Below are 23,320 nucleotides of genomic sequence, written 5' to 3' on the forward strand. Positions count from 1 at the left end.
TAGTGTTTTGCAGGACCACAGGATTAAAAAGTGCTTTACAGTCAGTCAAGCATTTTCCAAGTGTGACTCAAGCTCTGAGAAACTCCAATGACATAATGATCAGTTTTCTTTTAAAAATGTCATTGTCAAACCGAGGACATGGGGAGTGCTCCCTTGAATTTCTTCAAAGAGGGAAGGAACTCTGCCATCCTTTGATAGTCTACATATGACTTCAGATACACAACAATGTGTTTGACCGGTCACCAATGGAGAGATAGAAGTAGCAATAAATGTCACTGGATTAGTATAGAGTGGCCCCAGCCAATGTCTTGTAATCATAGCATCAAATTCATGGCAACTGGTACAATTCAAGTTCTATTAACAAAATCTGGCATTGAAAATTAGTCTCAGTAACAATCATAGATTATGGTAAAGGCTTCTGATATCCTGTTGGGGAGAAAGAAAATCTGCCATTATGGTTTTGATCTCACATCTTTCTTTCTCAAACCAGAAACAGAGTCACAACTGAAAAAACATAAACCACATTAGATTAGCAAAGCAGAAGTGGTGAAAAACCAGACTAGCTCAAGTGGCATGGAGCTTGTGGGAACAGAAACGCAGATTGGGAATCAAGGTGGTCTGACTGAAGTTTGAAAATGAATGGTTGTGAACTGGGATCACAAATCCTGAATTTCCTATAGGAGCACACAGTGTAGTGGGAAATATTAACCTGCAAAATGTACTCCCGTCATCCCCGTATCTTCATTTTTATTTCTATATTTCTACCTGAGTGCAGAGTAGACTCCCAATGAGAGGGAAGAGTAATCTGGATCATAGCACAGGTACTGGGAGTTTATTCCTTCTGGTAGTATATCCAACAGGCCAAGAGCTATTATTTTCCCATCTAGCAGGAACTGTTCAATGAAGGAGCCATAGCCGGTGTCTGGTCCATCCGCTGGGTCCTCCCCCTGTCAGCAAAATAAAGAAAACCAATAGAGGGAGGTTCCCATAACAGGATACCAAACACATTGTGCTTGAACCTCAGTCCACTGCACCACTACAAACACTAACCCCTATTGCTTCAAAACAGACATTGAAAATAGGTTAAACACAGCAGAGGACTATTAGAAATCATGGAAAAACACGGTTAAAACAAGCCTAAATATTTGACTGCCATTTGGCCATCAAAATAATTGATAAATAAGAGAGGCTGTGGTCTGTGGGCAGTCTTGCATGGAATATAATCCCTGGGATAGTTTAGAAGGGCTGTATGGCTATAAACCGCTTTAAGGTTTTTAATATTGATCTGTGTGCGGAGCATTAACTGTTAATCTTCTATCTGATTGAAGTATTAACTTTATTGCAACAGATAAACTAATTTCAGAGAGAATTTTCCCCTTAAACCTTAGCACGGTTAAAAAAAAAACCCACATTGGTTTATGGGGATTGGGTGGGTTGCTCTTTGGAATGTCAAGGCAGACTTTGACAAGTCTTGAAGTTGTAAATGTAAACGTACATATATGAAGTTTTTCTTTCTGTTTCATTAGTTTCGGATTGATAACTTACGAAACACGGAGAGGGGATTTCCATTTTTTTCCCATAATTCATGATTGGTTTGTACTTGAGCACAAAACAACCAGGGTGAAGCTATTAACAAGCAGCCAGATAACACCAGCGATTTGCTGAGGATTCACAAAGTTGCTATCAGATAAGGAAGAAAGCAAGCCACAGATGATGGAATCTACTCACCACGAGTGGAGTGCTGCAGAAAAACCTTCTGTACTGTAAGAGACAATACAACACGACACAGTGAATCAAACAAAGCTGTGCACAGTTGCTACATCATCCTGCTTCTACAATACTGGGGGCTTCTACAATGCTGTGAGATCCTTTGCAGTACCTTCCAAAAATAAAAACAAAACCAGCCATGGGTGTCAACAAGCCTCAATCCCAGGATAAAGAACTTTGCACCCAATTCAGAATTTCCCATCATGCAAAGCTTCCCTTGCGATCTAATCCTGGCATAACTTGCAAGCAAATTAACACCAGGTCTAGATTTCTATGAATTTCTGCTCAGCAAAGTAAGAGCTGGCAGTGGTTGGATGACAAAACATTTTAGGATGTCCAGTGTCAATGGACACTGGGTTAAGATTCATGTGCAGACCTTCCAACCCAAAATAATGAGGTTGCTACATCCTGAACCTCAACCTGAGCTACAAATCTTCTCAAAACTCACTGGTTGCTATGTCAATTCAACAATACATAAGGAAGCATTTACAGTCTGCTCTTGTTTATCATTACAAGGATCGACACCTTTTATCGACATCATACACTGTTTTAATAACAAACATGAGTTGTGGACACTAATTATACAGGCTGCATAATTGGATTATTCCAGTTTATTTGGATTTTGTGTTTAACTTAAAAGAATCCTGGAAGAATTGAAGATGAAATCATATATAAAACCCTACAGAAGCATTTGGCAATTTTGTTGAAAAGAAATAAGCAACACAACAAATAAAACTCTGACAAAATTGGTGGTACAATAGCAAACAACTTAGGTCTTGAATTTTGTGGACTAACACATGACTTCACTTCTCTGTTAATGGTAAGGTTAATTAGCGATGACATTCAGAAGTCAATCTCAATTGGATGACCCAAATGAATCCAAAGTTGTGCAGGTTAGGTGAATTGGCCGTGCTAAATTACCCATATAGTGTTCAGGGATGTGTAGGCTAGGTGCATTAGTTAGGGGTAAATATAGGATAACAGAGAGTAGGGGATTAGGTCTGGGTGGGTGACTCTTCGGAGGGTCAGTGTGGACTTGTTGGGCCGAAGGACCTGTTTCCACACTGTAAGAATTCTAATTTCTAATTTAGGGATTCTAATAGGGTCTTGACATAAAAATGATTAAAAGGTTCATATTCTATGTGAATACTAACTCCCAGGAGATAATCTGCATCATGTTTCAAGTTTTGTTTTAAGATATTGGAATTGAGGGTGTTTTTATTTGTAACGTACTCCGGGAATCTTTTGTTTATAAGAAGCAGCCATCTACTTTCTGCTACCTGTAGCAGAGGCTCCCTGATGCCAGTGCACAATGCGATCCCAGGTATCTCTCACAGAAATACAATCCCCAACCATTAGGATGCCACTACACAGCTTTAACAGGTCAGTCCAGATGGCTACCTCTGCCTCCGAGGCCATCACTTCAGTGTCTTTGTGCACATGCATCTGGTACCGCCTGTAGACTTTGTATGATTCACCAAACGTAGCATGTAGCTCAGGGCTTGGAGGAGAAAGTCTCAGTAGCTTCACCTGACAGTGCAACAGGAAAAAAAAAGACTCTCATTGAATACAACAGAGGCCAGCAAACTACCCGCGCCTGATGTTCAAATGCTGTCCTATTTGGGAAATTAACTATGTACACTTGAGCATTGTTGCACAAGTGGGCCATTCATTCCTTCTAGAGAGTGCTCCAACTCCTATTAGCTCATGGCTGTTCTGTTCCTCAACTCCATCCAGTATTCCTCATTATCCTCAAGGATGTGGTGATGAACCAGTTCTTAACTGCAGCCTACGTGGTGCAGATCCACATATCTTTCCAAATCTCACACCATATCAATTTGAAACTCTACTCATCTTTTCTTCAGTGTCACGAGATCAAAATCCTAGAACTCCCTCCCCTACCTTCCTATACCAGATGGACTGCAGAGGGTCAAGGTAACTCATCATCAGCTTTGAGGGTAATTAAAGTTGGGGAAATAAATACTGGTCCAGCCAGCGACACTCAACACATGAATGACAACCAGAAAAATAACAAACATTTTCCAGTGTTAAAAGTTTCGATCCAAACACCCACATACCCTTTGGGAATAGAATTTCATATTTTCACTTTCATTTATGTGGAAAGATTATGTGACTCTATTTTTAATATTTTGTCTCCTTTGACTTTGCCACTGGATAGAATCACTTTATTGGATCAATCCTGATGAATCATTAATCTCGTTTTAAACATTCTTCAAACAGCAAAACTGCAACCAGGAGGACCTCACTAACAAGACCAAGCCTGAAATATAGCACATGTTGTTTGATTATTTTTGTTCATGTAAACAATGTTAACATGCACACATTAAAATTGTCAAACAAGGTGAAATTCTCCTGTAAATTTCTTCCAATGTAACCAGAGACGTATCCACCAAGCATGAACAATTTCCATTTTTTGGGGGCTAACCTGTCAGGACATAAAAGGAGAGATTCCAAGAAACAACAGAAGAAAAGGATTCTCTTTCTGAAATTAAATAGCATCTTAACCTCTCCCAGGCCATGAAGGCTAGGCAAGTCTGATGTTTGTTGTCCTGTTAGCCAGGAGATCCCAGGTCCAGTTCTGAACTAAATAAACCTGATCCCTGTATGCCTGATGAAGGGATTTTGCCCGATTTTACTGCTCCTTGGATGCAGCCTGAACTGCTGTGCTCTTCCAGCACCACTAATCCAGAACCTTGTTCTAGACTGTTTGCTCAACTGTTTGCTGTGTGATGCCCCCACTGTCAAAAATCTTACCAGACTTCATGAGAAAATTGTGATTAAAAAAAATGGGATGAGAACATTTTTTTTAAAAAAACAAAAATTGAAATCTTCCAAATCTAGAATCTTCCAACTTTTCTGGGAATTTTTTCCCCCATCTGTGGTGAGGTACCTCGATTTCTGAATAAACCTCAGCTATTTATTCTCATTGAACTTGTGGGAATCCTGCTCAATGTCATTGCCAACACTGCACTGGGCCTGGCTCTCAACTGGGGTACACCACTTTTGATGTGGCAACTGCTCAGCATCCACTCCATGGGAGATAATGACTGGTGTCTCCAGCTGAACATGTGAAAAACCATGGGCAATGTCCCATGTCACCATTGGATTCATCTGTTTGACTTTTAACAGGTTTTTTTATTAATTCCTAGAAACAGAGACAACACTCGGAAAGCTAGGAATTATTGCCCATTCTAAGCTGTCCTCAAGAGGCTGATGGAGAGCTTGGAGTTGCTGCAGCCCACGTGGAGATGGTGCACCCAGAGCACTGAAATGTTGACCCATCAGTGATTAATGATTGTTGAGGTCTGACCAAGCCACAATAGTATGATGTGCAGTGATGGTTTTTGCAAACATCTGCTGCCGTTGTTCTTCTACCTGAAGGTCACAGTTTTGAGAGAGGCTGCTGAAAAAGGTTTGTCAAGTTGCTGCAGTACATCTTGTAGATGGTACATGCCATTGTGCGCCAGTAATGAAGGAAGTGAATGTTTAATGTGGTGCCAATCACCTCTGCTTTTTCCCACATGTTGTTGACCTTGGCATGTTGTTGAAATTGTACTTACGCAGGCAAATGGAGGGCATTCCAACACACTCCCACTTGCACCTTGTAGATAATGGAGTTTCCTCAGCATGTTAAGAGGGGAGCTGCAGTGATGATGCTGTCACTTGAAATAAAAGTTATTGTGACCTGGAGTTTTTTTGAAGAGAGGTTGTAAAGGCAGAGGTAACGAAGTGGCGACTGCAGATGGCTTCAGGAGGCCTTTAGGTTTTTTTTTAAAACAGGTGTAACAATGGAAGAGGAATGGCCAGTTCTCACAGATCAGGCAAACTAGTTTTACTTTAAGCTGTAGCAGTCAGAAGCTGTTTGGGTCCCAGCAAAGTCACAACTTCAGTAAATGATTCCTAGCTGCTACTTTCTCATAAATTGTTCTTGATGTTACTTCCTCCTGGATGGGAGAACTGTTTGTAAGAACCTGTCTGAATTTACCTTTCTGCCAAGGGATGTTATGGGACTGTGTATGGGATGTTATTATACTGTAACACCTGATTAGTAATTGGTACTGTATTTATTATTCAGAAAAATTTTCCAATTGTTAAGTTATTCTAAATTCCTCCTGCTTTTGTTTGTATTTTAACTGTAGTATGTAAATAAGTCACAGAGTCATAGAGATGTACAGCATGGAAACAGACCCTTCGGTCCAACTCCTCCATGCCGACCAGATATCCCAACCCAATCTGGTCCCATTTGTGAGCACTTGGCCCATATCCCTCCAAACCCTTCCTATTCATATACCCATTCAAATACCTTTTAAATATTGCAATTGTACCAGCCTCCACCATTTCCACTGGCAACTCATTCCTTACACGCACCACCCTCTGCTCGTAAAAGTTGCCCCTTAGGTCCCTTTTATATCTTTCCCCTCTCACCCTAAACCTATGCCCTCTAGTTATGGACCCCTCCACCCCAGGGAAGCGACTTTGACAATTTATCCTATCCATACCCCTCATTATTTTATAATCTCGATAATGTCACCCCTCAGCCTTTGATGCTCCAGGGAAAACAGTCCCAGCCTATTCAGCCTCTCCCTATAGCTCAAATCCTCCAACCCAGGCAATATCCTTGTAAATCTTTTCTGAACCCTTTCAAGTTTCACAACATCCTACCGATAAGAAGGAGACCAGAATTGCGTGCAATATTGCAAAATTGGCCTAACCAGCGTCCTGTACAGCCGCTACATGAATTCCGAACTACTGTACTCAATACTCTGACCAATAAAGGAAAGCATACCAAACGCCTTCTTCATTATCCTATCCACCTGCGACTCCACTTCCAAAGAATTATGAATCTGCACTCCAAGTCTCTTTGTTTAGCAACACTCCCTCGGACTTTACTATTAAGTGTACAGTCCTGCTAAGATTTGATTTCCCAAATGCAGAACCTTGCATTTATCTAAATTAAAAACCATCTGCCACTTCTCAGCCCATTGGCCCATCTGATCCAGATCCCATGTCGCACAAAGCCATGCTGACTATCCCGAATCAGTCCTTGCCTTTCCAAATACATGTAAATCCTGTCCCTCAGGATTCCCTCCAACAATTTGCCCACTATCGAATTCAGGTTCACTAGTCTATAGTTTCCTGGCTTGTCCTTACTACTCTTCTTAAATAATGGTACCACGTTAGCCAACCTCCAGGCTGTGCACCTCACCTGTGACTATCGATGATACAAATATTTCAGCAAGGGGCTCAGCAATCACTTGGCTAGCTTCCCACAGAGTTCTAGGGTACACCTTATCAGGTCCTGGGGATTTATCCATTTATGTGTTTCAAGACATCCAGCACTTCCTCCTCTGTAATATGGACAATTTTCAAGATGGCACCATCTATTTCCTTACATTCTATATCTTCCATGTCCTTCTCCACATTAGACAAAATATTCATTTAGTATCTCCCCCAACTCCTGTGGCTCCACACAAAGACCACCTGCTGATCTTTCAGGGAGCCTATTGTCTCCCTAATTACCCTCTTGTCCTTAATGTATTTGTAAAAACCCTTTGGATTCTCCTTAATCCTATTCACCAAAGCTACCTCATGTCCCCTTTTTGCCCTCCTGATTTCTCTCTTAAGTATACTCCCACTGCCTTTATACTCTTCTAAGGATTCACTCGATCTATCCTGTCTATACCTGACATATGCTTCCTTCTTTTTCTTAACCAAACTCGCAATTTCTCTAGACATGCAGCATTCCCTACACCTACTAGCTTTTCCTTTCACCCCAGCAGGAATATACTGTCTTGGGACTCTCATTATCTCATTTCTGAAGGCTTCCCATTTTCCAGCTATCCCTTTACCTTCAAACATCTGCCCTCAATCAGCTTTTGAAAGTTCTTGCCTAATACTGTCAAAATTGGCCATTCTCCAATTTAGAACTTCAACTTTTAGATCTGGTCTATCCTTTTCCATCACTATTTTAAAACTAATAGAATTATGGTTGCTGGCCCCAAAGTGCTTCCCCACTGACACCTCGGTCACCTGCCCTGCCTTATTTCCCCAAGAATAGGTCAAATTTTGCACCTTCCCTGGTAGGGATTCCACACATTAAATCAGAAAATTGTCTTGTACACACTTAACAAATTCCTCTCCATCTAAACCCTTAACACTATGGCAGTCCCAGTCTATGTTTGGAAAATTAAAATCCCCGACCATAACCACCCTATTCTTACAAATAACTGAGATCTCCTTACAAATTTGTTTCTCAATTTCTGTCTGACTATTAGGGGGTCTATAATACAAGGAGAAAGTGAGGACTGCAGGTGCTGGAGATCAGAGCTGAAAATGCGTTGCTGGAAAAGCGCAGCGGGTCAGGCAGCATCCAAGGAGCAGGAGAATCGACGTTTCCTGAAGAAGGACTCATGCCCGAAACGTTGATTCTCCTGCTCCTTGGATGCTGCCTGACCTGCTGCGCTTTTCCAGCAACACATTTTCAGGTCTATAATATAATCCCAATAAGGTTATCATCCCTTTCTCATTTCTCAGTTCCACCCAAATAACTTCCCTGGATGTATTTCCAGGAATGTCCTCCCTCAGTACAGCTGTAATGCTATCCCTTATCAAAAACTCCACTCCCTCCCTGCCTCCCTTTTTATCCTTCCTGTAGCATTTGTATCCTGGAACATTAAGCTGCCAGTCCTGTCCATCCCTGAGCTGTGTTTCTGTAATTGCTATAATATCCCAGTCCCATGTTCCTAACCATGCCCTGAGTTCACCTGCCTTCCCTGTTAGGCCTCTTGTATTGAAATAAATGCAGTTTAATGTATCAGTCCTACCTTGTTCTCTGCTTTGTCCCTGCTTGTCCTGACTGTTTGACTCGCTCCTTTTTCCAGCTGTACCAGTCTCAGATCGATCTCTTTCCTCACTATCTCTCTGGGTCCCACCTCCCCAACCCACTCCTCCCCCCACTAGTTTAAATCGTCCTGAGCAGCTCTAGCAAATCTAGGTCACTTCTATCTAAGAAGAGATTCCAATGATCCAAAAATGTGAACCTTTCTCCCATGCACCAGCTCCTCAGCCCCACTTTCATCTGCTCTATCCTCCTATTCCTACCCTCACTAACTCGTAGCACCGGGAGTAATCCAAATATTACTACCCTTGAGGACCTCCTTTTAAAATTCCCACCTAACTTTCTATATTCTCCCTTAAGAATTTCATCCTTTTCCCTTCCTATGATTTTGATACCAATGTGTACAATGACCTCCTGCTGGTCCCTCTCCCCTTGAGAACATTTTGCACTCTCTCTGAGACATCCTTGACTCTGGCACCAGGGAGACAACACACCATTCTGATTTTTCGCTGCTGTCTGTGCCCCTGACGAGAGTCCCCTAATACAATCAATGGCTTTGAACCCAATGTACACCTCATTACATTAGAGCCAGTCTTGATACCAGCAACTTGGCTGTATATGCTACATTCCTCTGAAAGTCCATCACCCCCTACATTTTCCAAAACAGCATACTTGTTTGAAATGGGGTTAGCCACAGAAGACGCCTGAACTACCAGCCTACCTCTCTTGGAGTTAACTCATCTACCTGACTCTATCTGCAGCTTTTCTCCCTTCCTATAACTGCCATCCATCACAGCCCCTAGCTCTTGTAAATTCCTCATTGCCTCTCACTGTTACTCCAACCAATCCAATATGACAGGATTTGCAACCAACGACATTTTTTGCAGATATAATCCTCAGTAACCTTTTAAACTCTCCCAAAATTCCCACATCCAACAAGAAGAGCATGTCACTCTCCTCAAGGCCATTGTACTCCTTCCAATCTACAGACCCAGAAAATAGCACCATCTTATTGCTCTCCAAAACATTGCTCCAGGCTAACTTAATACTTAAGGCTTATATTTTCAAAATTTGATCAAGAAACAAATCACAATAAAACATATAATCAAGAAAGAACCCACTCTACTCACTATTGTAGATTTACAGCATGGTTATACTTAAAACTATTTACTTATCTGTTTCTGTGCTGTGACCTCTCCCAAGCTGTTCCTTCAAGATCAGTTGTGAATTTTGCTATTTGTTAAGTTTTCCTGGACGCACTCCGATGTCCAGCAATACATGAATTCAAACAGCAAAGGCAGCAACTGCGCAGATTCACAGCTGTGTCAGTTAGCAGTGTGGGTTTCTTTCTCTCTCTCCCTTACAGACCATGTGCTTGCTGCCTTTGTCTGCTTTTCTCTCTTTTAAAAATGCCATTGTTTTGACTTTTTTTCCCCAAAGTTCCAAAACAATTGCAACAGCATAGAGAACAGTGATTGCTGCACCTGGAATTCGAGGAAATCACCTCCAACACCTAAAATACCTCAAAACTAAAAGCAGCAGCCTGTTACAGCCAGAAGTTTTACCCATCCAGAAAAAGTTAGGGTCTAAGCTATCTTCTTAAAATATTTTGAAGGGGTCTGGTCTAATCCAAAACAGTGCTTACCACAGAATTCCAAGCTTCTGACCAGCTCAGGTAGCTACATGCCTGGACTAATTGAACCTCTGGTCAAATGGCAAAACCCAGGATGATGTTGTTCAGGGACTCATTGCTAGTAATGTCATTTAATGTCAAGTGAACATAGTTAGGCTTTCCTTTTTGGGAGGATCACCTGCATTTGGTCTAGCATGTTGTCTGACACTTATCACTCCAAGGCTGGATGCTGACCAGGTATTTCTGTCTGCAGGAATAGCCAACTCCATTAATACAACCATTACAAAGGAATCGAATAAAGCACATATCTATGAACTGCTGGCATTATGATGAAGAGAAATCATTGATGAAGCTGCCAAAGATAATAGACAAAGCTGGAGATGGTTATCAGGGAATTCCAACAACCGCATCTACCTTCATTCTATCCCAATCATCACCCAGATCACCCTAAATTCAATTTGACTCAAGCAATTCAGCTTATGTCCATGTTTGGACTAAGGCTGTACTGGAATCAGGAGGTGAGTGGTCCCAGTGAACACAAACTGTGCATCAGTGAGAAAGCATAATTTGATAGCAGTTTGCTTATGATTGGGGCAGAGATTACTAGGTTGTCCTGTTTTATTGATAATGATCAATGTTATGGAAATGTAATGAATGTTCACTGCACACTGTAAGGACATACCTAAAAGCATCACTGCCTGATTGTCCCCTGAGGACTTTTATAGCTGGATTCCATCATTCGCACCTCAAAGTATTTGCAAATTAACAGGATATTGAAGGTGATAGGTGGGCCCAAAGGATTGTCAAATAAGTGCATCAAGAGTGCAGCTTGAATCCTTATTGGACAGTAGATCCCAAGTTCAGTCGCAGACATTTGATCTCAGCTGGAACAAACAACTGGTCCCAGTGATCCTGGTTAAAGTGAGGAAAGAATATCTTTTCCTGGGATCTCAGTCTCAGTGGTCACCCAGCAAAGTCTATCAGAGCGCGAACGTGTGAAGTAAAAGTCTGGTCTGGACTTGACCCCTCTGGTCAAAAAGTACTGACCAGTCTCACATTTGAAGAGGATTCACTTGATTAAATCTTGGTTCAATACATTCTCATCTGTTATTGGGCAGATCATTCAGTCTCCGCTTACAGCATGCGTCAGGTAAACTATCTACAAACCAGGACCACAAAAGGAGTAGCTTGGAGAAGCTTCAAAGAACATAAAGATTCATCTTGACCCATCATAAAGTGTATGGCAGAACTAACTTCACTCTTCCTATTTCTCTGCTATTTACAATCCTCCCGTACCTGTGCTCTTTAATATTGTTCTTCCCTCAGTGTTTACTTTTTACAAACTAGCTGCAATCCTATTTTGCCTTTGTACTTCACCCTATAAACGGCCAAAGCACTGGAGCCAATATCCGACAAGGTCATATCGAGAGTCAAAAAGTGTGCCACTGGAAAAGCACAGCCGGTCAGGCAGCATCCAAGGAGCAGGAGAGCGGACGTTTCGGGCATAAGCCCTTCATCAGGAATGATGCTCACTGAAGGGCATATGCCCGACTCTCCTGCTCCTCAGATACTGCCTGTGTTTTTCCAGCACCACACTTCTTAACTCTGATCTCCAGCATCTGCAGTCCTCACGTTCTCCAAGGTCACAATAAGGTGGATTTTAGGATGAAATCAAGGGAGATGGAGGCACATGATTACTTCACTGGACTAGGGATCCAGAGGCTCAGGCGAATGGTCGGGTGATATGACTTCAAATCCCACCATGATAGCTGGACCTTAAATTCTATTAAATTTGAAATTTAAAACATTAGTCCCATTAATGGTGATCATGAAACAAATACCGATGACTGTAAAACCCATCCAATTCACTGATATCTCTTAGAGACTGAAATCTGACCTATGTTCAACTCGAGATCCACAATAATGTGGCTGACTCCTATTGAGCTGCCACTGTAAGTGACTCAAAGGGATGCTGACCAATAACAGAGTTGTCATGTCCCATGAATGCATTAAACAAAACTGGTTTCAGGGAGTCTGCAGAAAGTTTCACATCTCTCTAGTTTCTTTTTAAAAGGGAAGGTGGTGGAATAATGGTAACGTCAGTGGATCAGTAGTCCAGAACCCCAGGTTAATACGCTAGAGGCATAAGTTCAAATCCTACTATTATGGATGGCAGAATTTAAATTCAGAATAAGCTAGCCCAATGGTGACCGAAGACTATAAGCCCATCTGGTTTATTAATGCTGTCCAAGGAAGGGAATCTGGCATCCTTACCTAGTCTGGCCTACATGTGACTCCAACTCTCAGCAATGTGGATGACTCTTAACTGATACCTGGCAATTATGTAAATGCTGACCTAGCCATTACCCCAATAATGAATTAAAAAATTGGAGAGAAATTCAAAATGAGTTGTAGAATGACCATCACCGATTTTACACAAAAGCCAGGTCTAACCATATCGTAACTGTGTGTCTGTCTCAGTCTAAACCTCTGTAATATATTGAATCACATGGAGTTGAGGCCTGAGGCAGATCAGCCATGATCTTAAAGAATCACAGGACAGGTTTGAAAGGCTGAATGACCTACTCCTGCTCTTTTGTTTTGAGTTAGGTGTTAAAAACTGCTCTGTGATCCCTCTGACTACAATGAACAAACAGGTTGTCTCGCTGATGGATGGGAGCTGGAATACAGATTCTTACCTCCAGCTGGTGCAATGATGTGACAGGCGTGTTGTCCACTATGAGCTCCTCTAATGATCTAGTATGGCTAGGCGCAGGCTTGGAATGGAGTGGAGGTGGGATGGGAGATGGGTGCACAGTGCTCATGGAGGTTTGTGACAAGGATGGCTGCGGAGCTGGCAAAGGAGCTGGTTCCTGACCTGGGGCCTTGCGCTCCGTCAGTCCCACCAGTTCCGACTCTGTGGAGTCCAGCTCTGCCTGATGCCCCCTCTCCGGGCTCTGTAGGAGCTCTGCCCGGCTCTCTTTGGCTTTGTGGCAGGTATGCATTTGAGAGTCCTCATCTTCAACTGGGGAAGAAAGAGAAAAAGAATGCTGTTGGGTTCATTGATTTGAAAGGCTACAATAAGACATTTCAGTGACTTCTCTGTAAATTTTCCAAGTGAGCTCCTCCTTGCTTGTATGCAGCAACTCCTGAAGAACAGTGCGTCAGAGGTGAGAAACACTTCATCATCTCAGCTACACACCAAACTAAACAGATTATCCAAGCTGTGTACAAATTGAAATAGGGTAAATATGATTAGAGAAATGAAAGCATGAATCAATGACTGGTGCAGCGGAAGTGGAGTTGGCTTTTCACGCACTAGCATCAGCACTAGGCACAATGAGGACCATATGGTTGGGATAGTGGACACCTGAGCTGCATTGGGAACAATGTTCTAGAAAGCCTCAAAACTGAGAAAATAGAAAAAAAAAAGAGTTTTAAACTAAAATGAGGGGACAAGGTTTTGATTGGATTTGATCAGATTTATCATAGTCACATGTATTCAAGTACATTGAAAAGCTTTGTTTGCGAGCAATATAGACAGATCATAGTAAGCAAAGACATAGATCATAGGTTGCTAAGACAGAGTGAGGCATACAACTTACACGAACAGGAGGTGGGATAACATTTGGGAAACTTTGGGTGGTATATCAAAGAATAGAGACAAGGCAAGACAAGGTATTAATATGGGACTATGTTAGGAAGGGGAACTGAGTACAAAAGTAACATTATAGATAAAGTTAGAGGTTTCAAAAATAATAAAGGACAAGGTTTAAGGCTCTGTATTTGAACTTACACAGCACTCAACACAAAACAAAATGAATGTATATAGTGCAAAGGAACAGTAAATAAGTATAATTACTGAGACATGGATTAAGACCTACACAATGAAGAGTGCATGGCATTTAAGAGGACAGGAGTTCAGTGGAGGGAATGAACATTCTGCAAATTAATGATGGCCTTAATACAATAGAGATGGAGAGCCCAACATCAGTAAACCACATTGTAGCAGCAGTTTTAGTCAAGTACAGAAATTATGAAAACAAGAAAGTGACTTCAGGGAGTGACGTACAGATCCCCAAGAGTAACAACACGTTAAGATAGAAGGAGAAATAATTGGATCTAGTTAGGAAGGTATGAAAAACAATCATAGGTGAAGGTGCAAAACGAAACCCAGATAAGCAGCTCCAATGATATTGTCAGGGTAGCTCCTTAGTACAGCACATTCTAGAAGTAACCAGGCAACAGGTTATATTAGACCTGATACTGTGCCCAATAAGGTAGGATTAATGATCTTGAAGTGCTGCTCGGTAATACCTTCTGTTTTAACTCCAGTTTCAGTAAACAGAAGGGTGGGTCCAAGATTAGCATTTTCAACTTAAACAAGGGCAATAAGGAGGGTGTGAAAAGACTTAACTTGCAAATTAGATTAAGAAACAGATCAATAGAAACTGTAGTGACATTTAAGGTGTTTTTCAGATTACACAAAATAGATACATTCCAACAAAAGAGAGCAATTCTAGCAGGAAGATCCACCATCCGTGGTTATCTAAAAAAGTTAAATATAATAATGTGGCTCAGTAATATGTACTGCTGCCTCACAGCTCCAGAGTCCCAGGTTCGGTTCCACCCTTGGGTGACTATCTGTGTGGAGTTTGCACATTCTCCCCATGTCTGCGTGGGTTTCCTCTGGTTGCTCTGGGTTTCTTCACACAGTCCAGAGATGTGCAGGCTAGGTGGGTTAGCCATGGGAAATGCAAGGTTACAGGGATAGGATGGGGGGGTGGGGGGGGTGCGGGGGCAGGGGGTAGGTGTGGTGGTGGGCCTGGGTGGGATGCTCTCTGAAAGGTCGTTGTGGACTCAATGGGCTGAATGATCTGCTTCCACACTGTAGGGATTCTATAAATAAAAGATTAAAAGAAAAAGCGTGCAACTTGCAAATGGATGCATTTGAGAGTATTGGTCAACATGTAAAAAACAAAGAATGACAAAAATTAATAAAGAGGGTAAAATTAAAGTACCAGGGAACGTTAGCTACAGGTGAAAAAAGTTTCTATACATATTGTTTAAAATGGTCAAGTTAACACTGTCATGATTGTAATGAGGTCAGCCAGGTGGATCTTATAGAATGAGATTCCCTGATTGGACCAGATTAACAGCCCCAATCAGGGAGCCCTGGCTGACAGATATAAACAGGAGTAACAGAGGTTCTGTTCACTCTGAGAGCTGGCTCTGAGGGAGCCGGACCAGTGTCAAGGACCCTCCAAGTGTAAATAACGAATGACTTGGTGACAGGATACTGGCCTCTGTGGAGTTATTTCAAACAGTGAGCATTTTACAGATGGAATCCGGAATCATCGTAAATCAGGAAATGGTTTTGAATTTGACCATTTTATTTTTTAAAAAGCATTTTTGGGATGTGGGCTTTCTTGGCTGAAACAGTATTGGTTGCCCATCCCTAACTAACCTCAAGGTGGCAGTGGTACGCCCTCAATGCCTTTAGGGAGGGAGCTCCAGGATTTTCATCCCATGAGTGAGGAAACAGGGATATACTTTCTAAGTCTGGATGGTGAGTGACTTGGAAGTTAACAGGCAGCTGATGGCCCTTGTCCTTCTAAATGACAGAGGTCATGAATTTGGACTGTGCTGTCTAAGCAGACTAGATGATTTTCTGCAGTTCATCTTGTAGATAGTATACCCTGGTGCTACTGAGTATCAGTGGTGGATGGAATGCATGCTTGTGGATGAGATGCCAATTGGCCTGGACTGTGTCAAGTTTTTTTTGAGTGTTTTTAGAGCTGCCCCCATCCAGGCAAATGGCGAGCATTCCATCACACTCGATTCATAGCCTCTGACCTGCACCTGTAGCCACAATATTTATATGGCTAGTCCAGTTCAGTTGCTGGTCAATTGTAAGCCCCCAGAATGTTGATATTGGGGATTGAGTGATAATAGCCGACTGTCAAGGGGCAACGGTTAGATTCTCTCATTGGAGATGGTCAGTGTCTGGCACGAATGTTACTTGCCACTTGTCAGCCCAAACCTAGATATTGTCAGGTTTTTCTGCATTTGGACATGTATCCAGTATCTGAGGAATAATGAATGGTGCTAATATTATGCAATCATCAGCGAATATCCCCAATTCTGACCTTATGATGGAGGGAAGGTCATTGATGAAGCAGTTGAAGATGATTGGGCCTAAGCCACTGCAGGAGTTCCTCGGGGTAGAGATGTCCTGGAGCTGAGATGACTGACCCCAAGACTACAACTCTCTTCCTTTGGGCTAGGCATGATTCCAACAAGTGGAGATTTAAGTCAATCAAATCACTTAATTTTTTTTTAAACTAAGGGGATACAAGTCTAGTCTCTGCAATCTGTTCTGCATCATTCTGATGTATTTGTACTGTACCTGTTCAAAGATCATATATCCTTCCTGAGCTGTGGTACCAAAATTAACACAGAACTCTAGGTGGGGTCTAACCACAGTCCTGTACAGCTGTAACATAGCTTCCAACCATTTGTAACCCACCAAATGGTTTCCTTTTACTTGGCTACGAGCTTTGACTGATATCTGTGATTGTACCTTTGGATTTCTGTTAATCTACAGCTCCTGACTTCCCAGCACTAGAATAGATTCTCATCTGCCTTTCCTTTCTTCAAAGTGGGATACCTTGTGCTTGCTCCAAATCAAGCTCCAAGTTCCCACTCACCAAATCTATCAACCTCTGCAACTTTCTGACTTAAGGGTCAGAGATGTACAGCACAGAAACAGACCCTTCACTCCAACTTGTCCATGCCGACCAGATATCGTAAATTAACCTAGTCCCATTTGCTAGCATTTGACCCATACCCCTCTAAATGCTTCCTATTCATACACCCATCCAGATGTCTTTTAAATTTGGGTAATTGTACCAACCTCCATCACTTCCTCTGACCGCTCATTCTAGACGTGCACCACCCTCATGTGGTGAAAAGGTTGCCCTTTAGGTTACTTTTAAATCTCTCCCCTCTCACCTTAAACCCATGCCCTCTAGTTTTGGTCTCCCCCACCCCTGGGAGAAGACCTTGACTATTTAACCTATCCATGCCCCTCATGACTTTATAAACCTCCACAAGGTCAACTCTCAGCCCCCGATGCTCCAGAAAAAGTAGCCCCAGCCTACTCAGCCTCTCCTATAGCTCAACCCCTTAACTCTGGCAACATCCTTGTAAATCTTTTCTGAACCCTTTCAAGTTTCACAACATCCTTCCTATAGCAGGGAGACCAGAATTAAATGCAGCATTCCAAAAAGTGGCCTAACCAATGTCCTGTACAGTCACAACGTAGCATCCCAACTCCTATGCTTGATGCACTGATCAATAAAGGCAAGTACCAGATGCCTTCTTCACTACCCAGCCACTCCACTTTCAAGGAGTGAAACCTGCAGCCCAAGGTCTCTTTGTTTGGCAACACTCCCCAGACCTTCCCATCCTGCCAAGGTTTGCCTTTCCAAATTGCAACACCTCACAAACACCAAAATTAAACTCCATCTCCCACTCCATGGCCCATCAGCCCATCTGATCAAAGTCCCATTATACTTTGAGAAAACCATCTTCACTGTCCACTACACCACTGATTTTAGTGTCATCTGCAAACTTACTAACCCTTCCTCTTATATTCACATCCAAATTATTTACATAAATGACAAAGAGCAGTGGACCCAGCATCGATCATTGCGGCACACAACTGGTCACAGGCTTCCAGTCAGATTTCACCTGCAAGATTTCCTTACCACCCAGCTCATTGATGTCTGTTAAGATGGAAGTAGACACCCCATTCCCTTGTTGCAGTTCATTTTGCACAGAGAGTCACGTAGCTCAGAAACAGACCCTTCGGTATAACCTGTCCAAGCTGACCAAGTTTCCGAAACTAATCTAGTCCCATTTGCCTGCTTATGATTGACTGAAGCTCACCAGGCCAGGTCTGGCTGCTGCTCACACTCCGCTGGTCTGACACTCTGTTTCCCTCTGACCATTGCTCCTCAGCGCCATCGGGCAATGCCAACGTGGTCTGCCCAGTGCTCGACTTGCCGGGTGCAGCTTCAGGGACTTGTTTCCCATTATGGCACCTGGTGTCCTCCTCGGAGCTAACCCCTTCACAAAGAAAAGGCACCTCAGATTACAGTGAGAATAGGAAAGAATGAATAAACACACAGAAAGTCACAACCATAGCAAATACATGAGAAGTCTCTATCTATGTAGCAATGATTAAAAAAAAAATTCTTTCACATGCTCCTTTGTTATTTGATTTCCTGGAACAAAATTTACGGCTAGAAATTACGATTGGTTATATTTGCAGTGAAAACTTAGAGATCATTTTGACTTAGTGTGATAGCAATCCAGGTGCCAGTTTTAAACATCTAAATGATTTTATTCCCTTCGACATTAAGCGGCTTGGTTGATATTTTCGCTATTCTCTTTTTACAGCACTGGAGTCTTCCAAAATAGTAAACAACGTAATGTTTCTTCAGTCAATTTAAATTTAAGGAGTTTTCTTTAAAAAAATATTAATTCTTAAACATTTAAAAATCTGCTCTCAATTGGTGCTTGTTTACGTGGGTCTCTTTAGCAGAGGAGAAATGCAAAGTACAGTGGCGAGATTGAGCCACACAGAAGTTTCACTCTGGGCCCTGCTGGGTCAAGAAGGGGAGGAATTAAATAAACACAAAAGAATGATGGAGAAACTCAGCAGGTGCGCAGCATCTGTGGAGAGAGAAATAGAGGTTTGAGTCCAGTAGGATCCAGAGTCCAAAAGAAAAACTATGTCCTGCAGCAAAAAAAAAAAACTCTTGCTCTCTCCCTGTGTTTTCTGCAGTAAGCCACTTTAAACATGAAGTAAAGTGGTGGACCTTCTCCACAGCAGATGCTGCAAGTTGTGACTTCAATTAAGTCAGAGACCTATCATAAGCTGCTTCTTAGACCAGCAGCCTCAAGATGGCCTGCTTTCAGTGATTAGCCAGACTACTAAAAACCGAACCAAACCAGAGAAAAGCTAAGCTGGGACAACTGGCCATTCCCCTTTCATTGTACAAATACTGTCTATTTGTTAGCTTTCTTCAAATTGGCCCAAAACTCTTCAAACCTAGACATTGTGGAATCACTGCTTTTACAACCTCTGAAAAAAAAGCCAAGGACAACACAACCTTGTTAAAGGAGCAGCATCGTCATAGGGATTTTACTTTTTTCCTTTAACCACATAAATGTTTGTGAGGACTCAGAGAATAGCAGGGCTTGCTTTCCAATGCACCAGAGCTGGAAATGTGTTGCTGGAAAAGCGCAGCAGGTCAGGCAGCATCCAGGGAACAGGAGAATCGACGTTTCGGGCATAAGCCCTTCCTTTCCAATGCACCACCCCAGTGAATCGTGGCAACATGGCAATGTAAAAATCAGCAGATTGCTTTAACAGACAAATCTGGGGAGAGATGTCAAAATAGCTGCCAATTCAGTTTCATTCATGTTACAAAAATCAAAGTTGCCTCTTGTAGGGGAGAATCAGTGCGACGTCCTACTCCATGTATTGGGATTCATCAAATGGCATCCCTTGAATCACTACTTGCTAAACCAATCAGATGTCAGCTTTCCTCTCTCACTTACGATTCGGAAGGCTGTAGGTTCCAAGTCATGAGCCATGAGCACAGATTCGAGGCTAACACTCCATGCTGCACTGAGAGAGTGCTGCACTGTTAGTGAGAACACATTCTGGCATGAATATCAAACTGGGACCCCTTTTGCTTTCTCAGGTTGACATTTTAAAAAACCCACACCACATTTTTTCTACACTGTCATTCAACCTTTTATCTCTTGACCAACATTACCTCAGCGCTGGGGACCCAGGCTCGATTCCATCCTCAAGTGACTGTCTGTGAGGAGTTTGCACAGCCTTCCTGTGTCTGTGTGGGTTTCCTCAGGGTGCTCCGGTTTCCTCCCACAATCCAAATACGTGCAGGTTAGGTGGATTGGTCATGGTAAATTGCCCCATAGTGCCCAGGGATATGCAGGCTACGTGGATTGGCTGAGGGGAATGCAGGGTTAAAGGGATAGGGTAGGGGGTGGAATGCTTTTTGGAGGGTTGGTGGGGACTTAATGGGCCAAATGGACTCTTTCCACACTGTATGGATTCTATGATGATTTTGAAAAAAACATGATCTTGTGGTTATCATGCTTGTGGGAGTTGCTCTGCACAAATTGCCCGATTTTTAAAAATTGTACATTTGTAACAAAATTTGACATTCAGGAATATCCTGAAGTCATTGTCTAAACGCAAGTCTTCCTTTGCTTTCTACACCTACTGAGCATGGAAGAACAAACTCATGATTATAAATAGCTGTAGCAGCTACATTGTAAATAAGCAAAGGTTCCACTGACAGTAAATGAGAAACAATTCATGTTGTTAGTCAAGATTCATGGCACCAGGAGGATTTCCTGCTTTTCTCTGAACAGTGCCAAGGGATACTGAGCTTCCCTTGAAACAAGCCGACGTGGTTTTGGTTTTGCATCTTGTCTGGAAGACAGCAGGCTTGGCAAAGTGACCCTCAGTGCAGTGCAGTGAAGTGCCTGTTCGAGTTAAGTGGTGCTCAAGACTGACAAACACCTGATCAAAATGTCAAGAGACCAACCACTGAGCCAAGAGTTAACGCGATTGCTTCGTCAACACCCAAACAGAGGCAGAATGAAACATACTTGCGAGAGAATCCTGCCTACTCATCATTTCCCCCACCCACTTCCCTATTTGCTTAGGGATGCCCTACTGGCCCCAGATAAAGCCCACCCTGCTTATATCTGCCGTGGGACCCATCTGCTCCTGACCCGGAGTTTTGTGCATTCCCAGCAGTAGCCACTGAGTGGTGCTGCTGAGAACAAGATGGCTTTTGGAGACGGAGGGCTGGGCAGCTCAATGGAGTGATTGGGATTCAATGTCATCGGAGAACCTGGAAATGGGATTACCACCGGCTCTCCAGCAGGGGACTGAGCCACTGTTACAGCCATTCAATTCAGTTGAATGGAAGCAATGAAGATGCTGCTTCAGGAGAGAGATAACACAATAACCCCAGTTATTGAAATGATCAGAATGGCTAAATGAATCAAAAATGCAATCAGGAAGTCTTTGCATTGCACACAACACTTCCCATAGTCAAACCGTTCTTTCTATTGATTGGGCATTGGTTTCCAGTTACACAGGAACGTACAAACCTCTGTGGCATACTTACCAGCTGTTTCCTTCACTAAACCACCCGTACTTGTTAAAAGTTTCTTCATTTTCTTTAGAACTCGACGTTGTGATCTGGATATCCGAAAGTCCAAGACGTGGCACCTGAAACAGTAGCAAAATGACTCTCAGCGTGGGGCAATGGAAACTTGACTCTGTACATTTGGAGGGACAGGGAAGTGTTTTGGTCTCCTTTTCTGAGGAAGGATGCTCTTGCTCTCTCTCTCTCTCGAGGGAGTGCAGCAAAGGTTCACCAGGCTGATTCCGGGGTTGGCGGGACTTACATATGAGGAGAGGTTGACTAGGTTGGGATTGTTTTCACTGGAGTTCAAACGAATGGGGGGGGGAATCTAAGAGATTTATAGAATTCTAACAGGACTAGACAGGGTGGATGCAGGGAGGATGTTCCTGGTGGTGGGTCTGTCCAGAACCAGGGGTCACAGCCTGAGGGTTTGAGGTGGACCATTTAGGACAGAGATGAGACATTTCTACACCCAAAGAGTGGTGAGCCTGTAGGATTCATTACTACAGGAAGTAGTTGATGCCAAAACATTGAATGTATTCAACAGGTGGCTAGATATACACTTGGGGCAAATGGGATCAAAGATTATGGGGAGAAAGCAGGATTAGGCTATTGAGCTGGACAATCAGCCATGATCGTGATGATTGGTGGAGCAGACCTGAAGGGCTGAATGGCCTCCTCCTAGCTTCTATGTTTCTATTAGATAGTTTCTGTTACAAATTCTAACATCAGCCCAACTGGTCTGTGCATTCCAGACCAATCCCCTCTGACCTTATTTCATTGCCTCTCAGACTTACCTCTAGTCCTTTCTGCTACATGGCTGAGGGGTGACCTTATAGAGGTTTACAAAATTATGAGGGGCATGGATAGGATAAATAGATAAAGTCTTTTCCCTGGGGTCGGGGAGTCCAGAACTCGAGGGCATAGGTTTAGGGTGAGAGGGGAAAGATATAAAAGAGACCTAAGGGGCAACTTTTTCCACACAGAGGATGGTACGTGTATCGAATGAGCTACCAGACGATGTGGTGGAGGCTGGTACAACTGCAACATTGAAGAGACATTTGGATGGGTATATGAATAGGAAGGGTTTGGAGGGATATGGGCCGGGTGCTGGCAGGTGGGACTAGATTGGGTTGGAATATCTGGTCGGCATGGATGGGTTGGACCGAAGGCTCTGTTTCCATGCTGTACATCTCTATGACTCTATGTACTTATACAACTACCATTTGCCTTAACCATTCTGCTTAAGAATTAGTCCTACATTTACCTTACTTAGAGTCATAAAGCACAGAAACAGACCTTTCAGTCCAACCAGTCCATGCTGACTAAACATAGACTCAAACTAAACTAGTCCCACCTGCCTGCTCTTGTCTCATCATCCTTCGAACATTTCTTATTCATGTACTTCTCTAAATGTCTATCAAATGATGTAACTGAACCTGCTACAGTTACCACTTCTTTGGAAGTCCATTCATACCTAAACCACTCTGTATAAAAAAAAAAGTTACCTCTCATGTCTTTTTTAAATCTTTCTCCTCTCACCTTAAAAATATGTCCCCCTAGACTTGAAATCCCTCATCCTTGGGAAAAGACACCTGCCATTCACCTTATCTGTACATCCATGGTTTTATAAACCTCTACAAAGGTCACCTCGGAATGAAATAAGGTTTCTGCTTTGTTAGAGATAGCTCTTATATTTATAGGTTCTATAGTTTGGGATTCTCCCACAAGTGGAAACTCCTTGTATGTTTTATTGAATCCTCTCATTATATTAAAGGCCTTTGTCAGGGACCT

At 42.6% G+C, this 23,320-nt stretch overlaps 1 protein-coding gene across 3 annotated transcripts in view; it reads right to left on the reverse strand.

The window, feature by feature from the left end:
- The window catches only part of LOC122540728 (arginyl-tRNA--protein transferase 1-like), a 66,610-nt gene that overhangs the window by 11,824 nt on the left and 31,466 nt on the right, over positions 1–23,320 (reverse strand). For all 3 annotated transcript variants that reach the window (XM_043676866.1, XM_043676865.1, XM_043676864.1), the window contains exons 4-9: positions 21,506–21,609; positions 18,213–18,392; positions 12,959–13,284; positions 3,169–3,297; positions 1,729–1,761; positions 766–947 (exon numbers count right to left, since the gene is read on the reverse strand). In XM_043676866.1, coding sequence (XP_043532801.1) covers positions 766–947; positions 1,729–1,761; positions 3,169–3,297; positions 12,959–13,284; positions 18,213–18,392; positions 21,506–21,609 — 954 coding nt within the window. The remainder of the gene's footprint in view (positions 1–765; positions 948–1,728; positions 1,762–3,168; positions 3,298–12,958; positions 13,285–18,212; positions 18,393–21,505; positions 21,610–23,320) is intronic.

The sequence above is a fragment of the Chiloscyllium plagiosum genome, chromosome 35 (genome assembly GCF_004010195.1).
Source record: "Chiloscyllium plagiosum isolate BGI_BamShark_2017 chromosome 35, ASM401019v2, whole genome shotgun sequence".
In the NCBI taxonomy this organism is placed as follows: Eukaryota; Metazoa; Chordata; class Chondrichthyes; order Orectolobiformes; family Hemiscylliidae; genus Chiloscyllium; species Chiloscyllium plagiosum.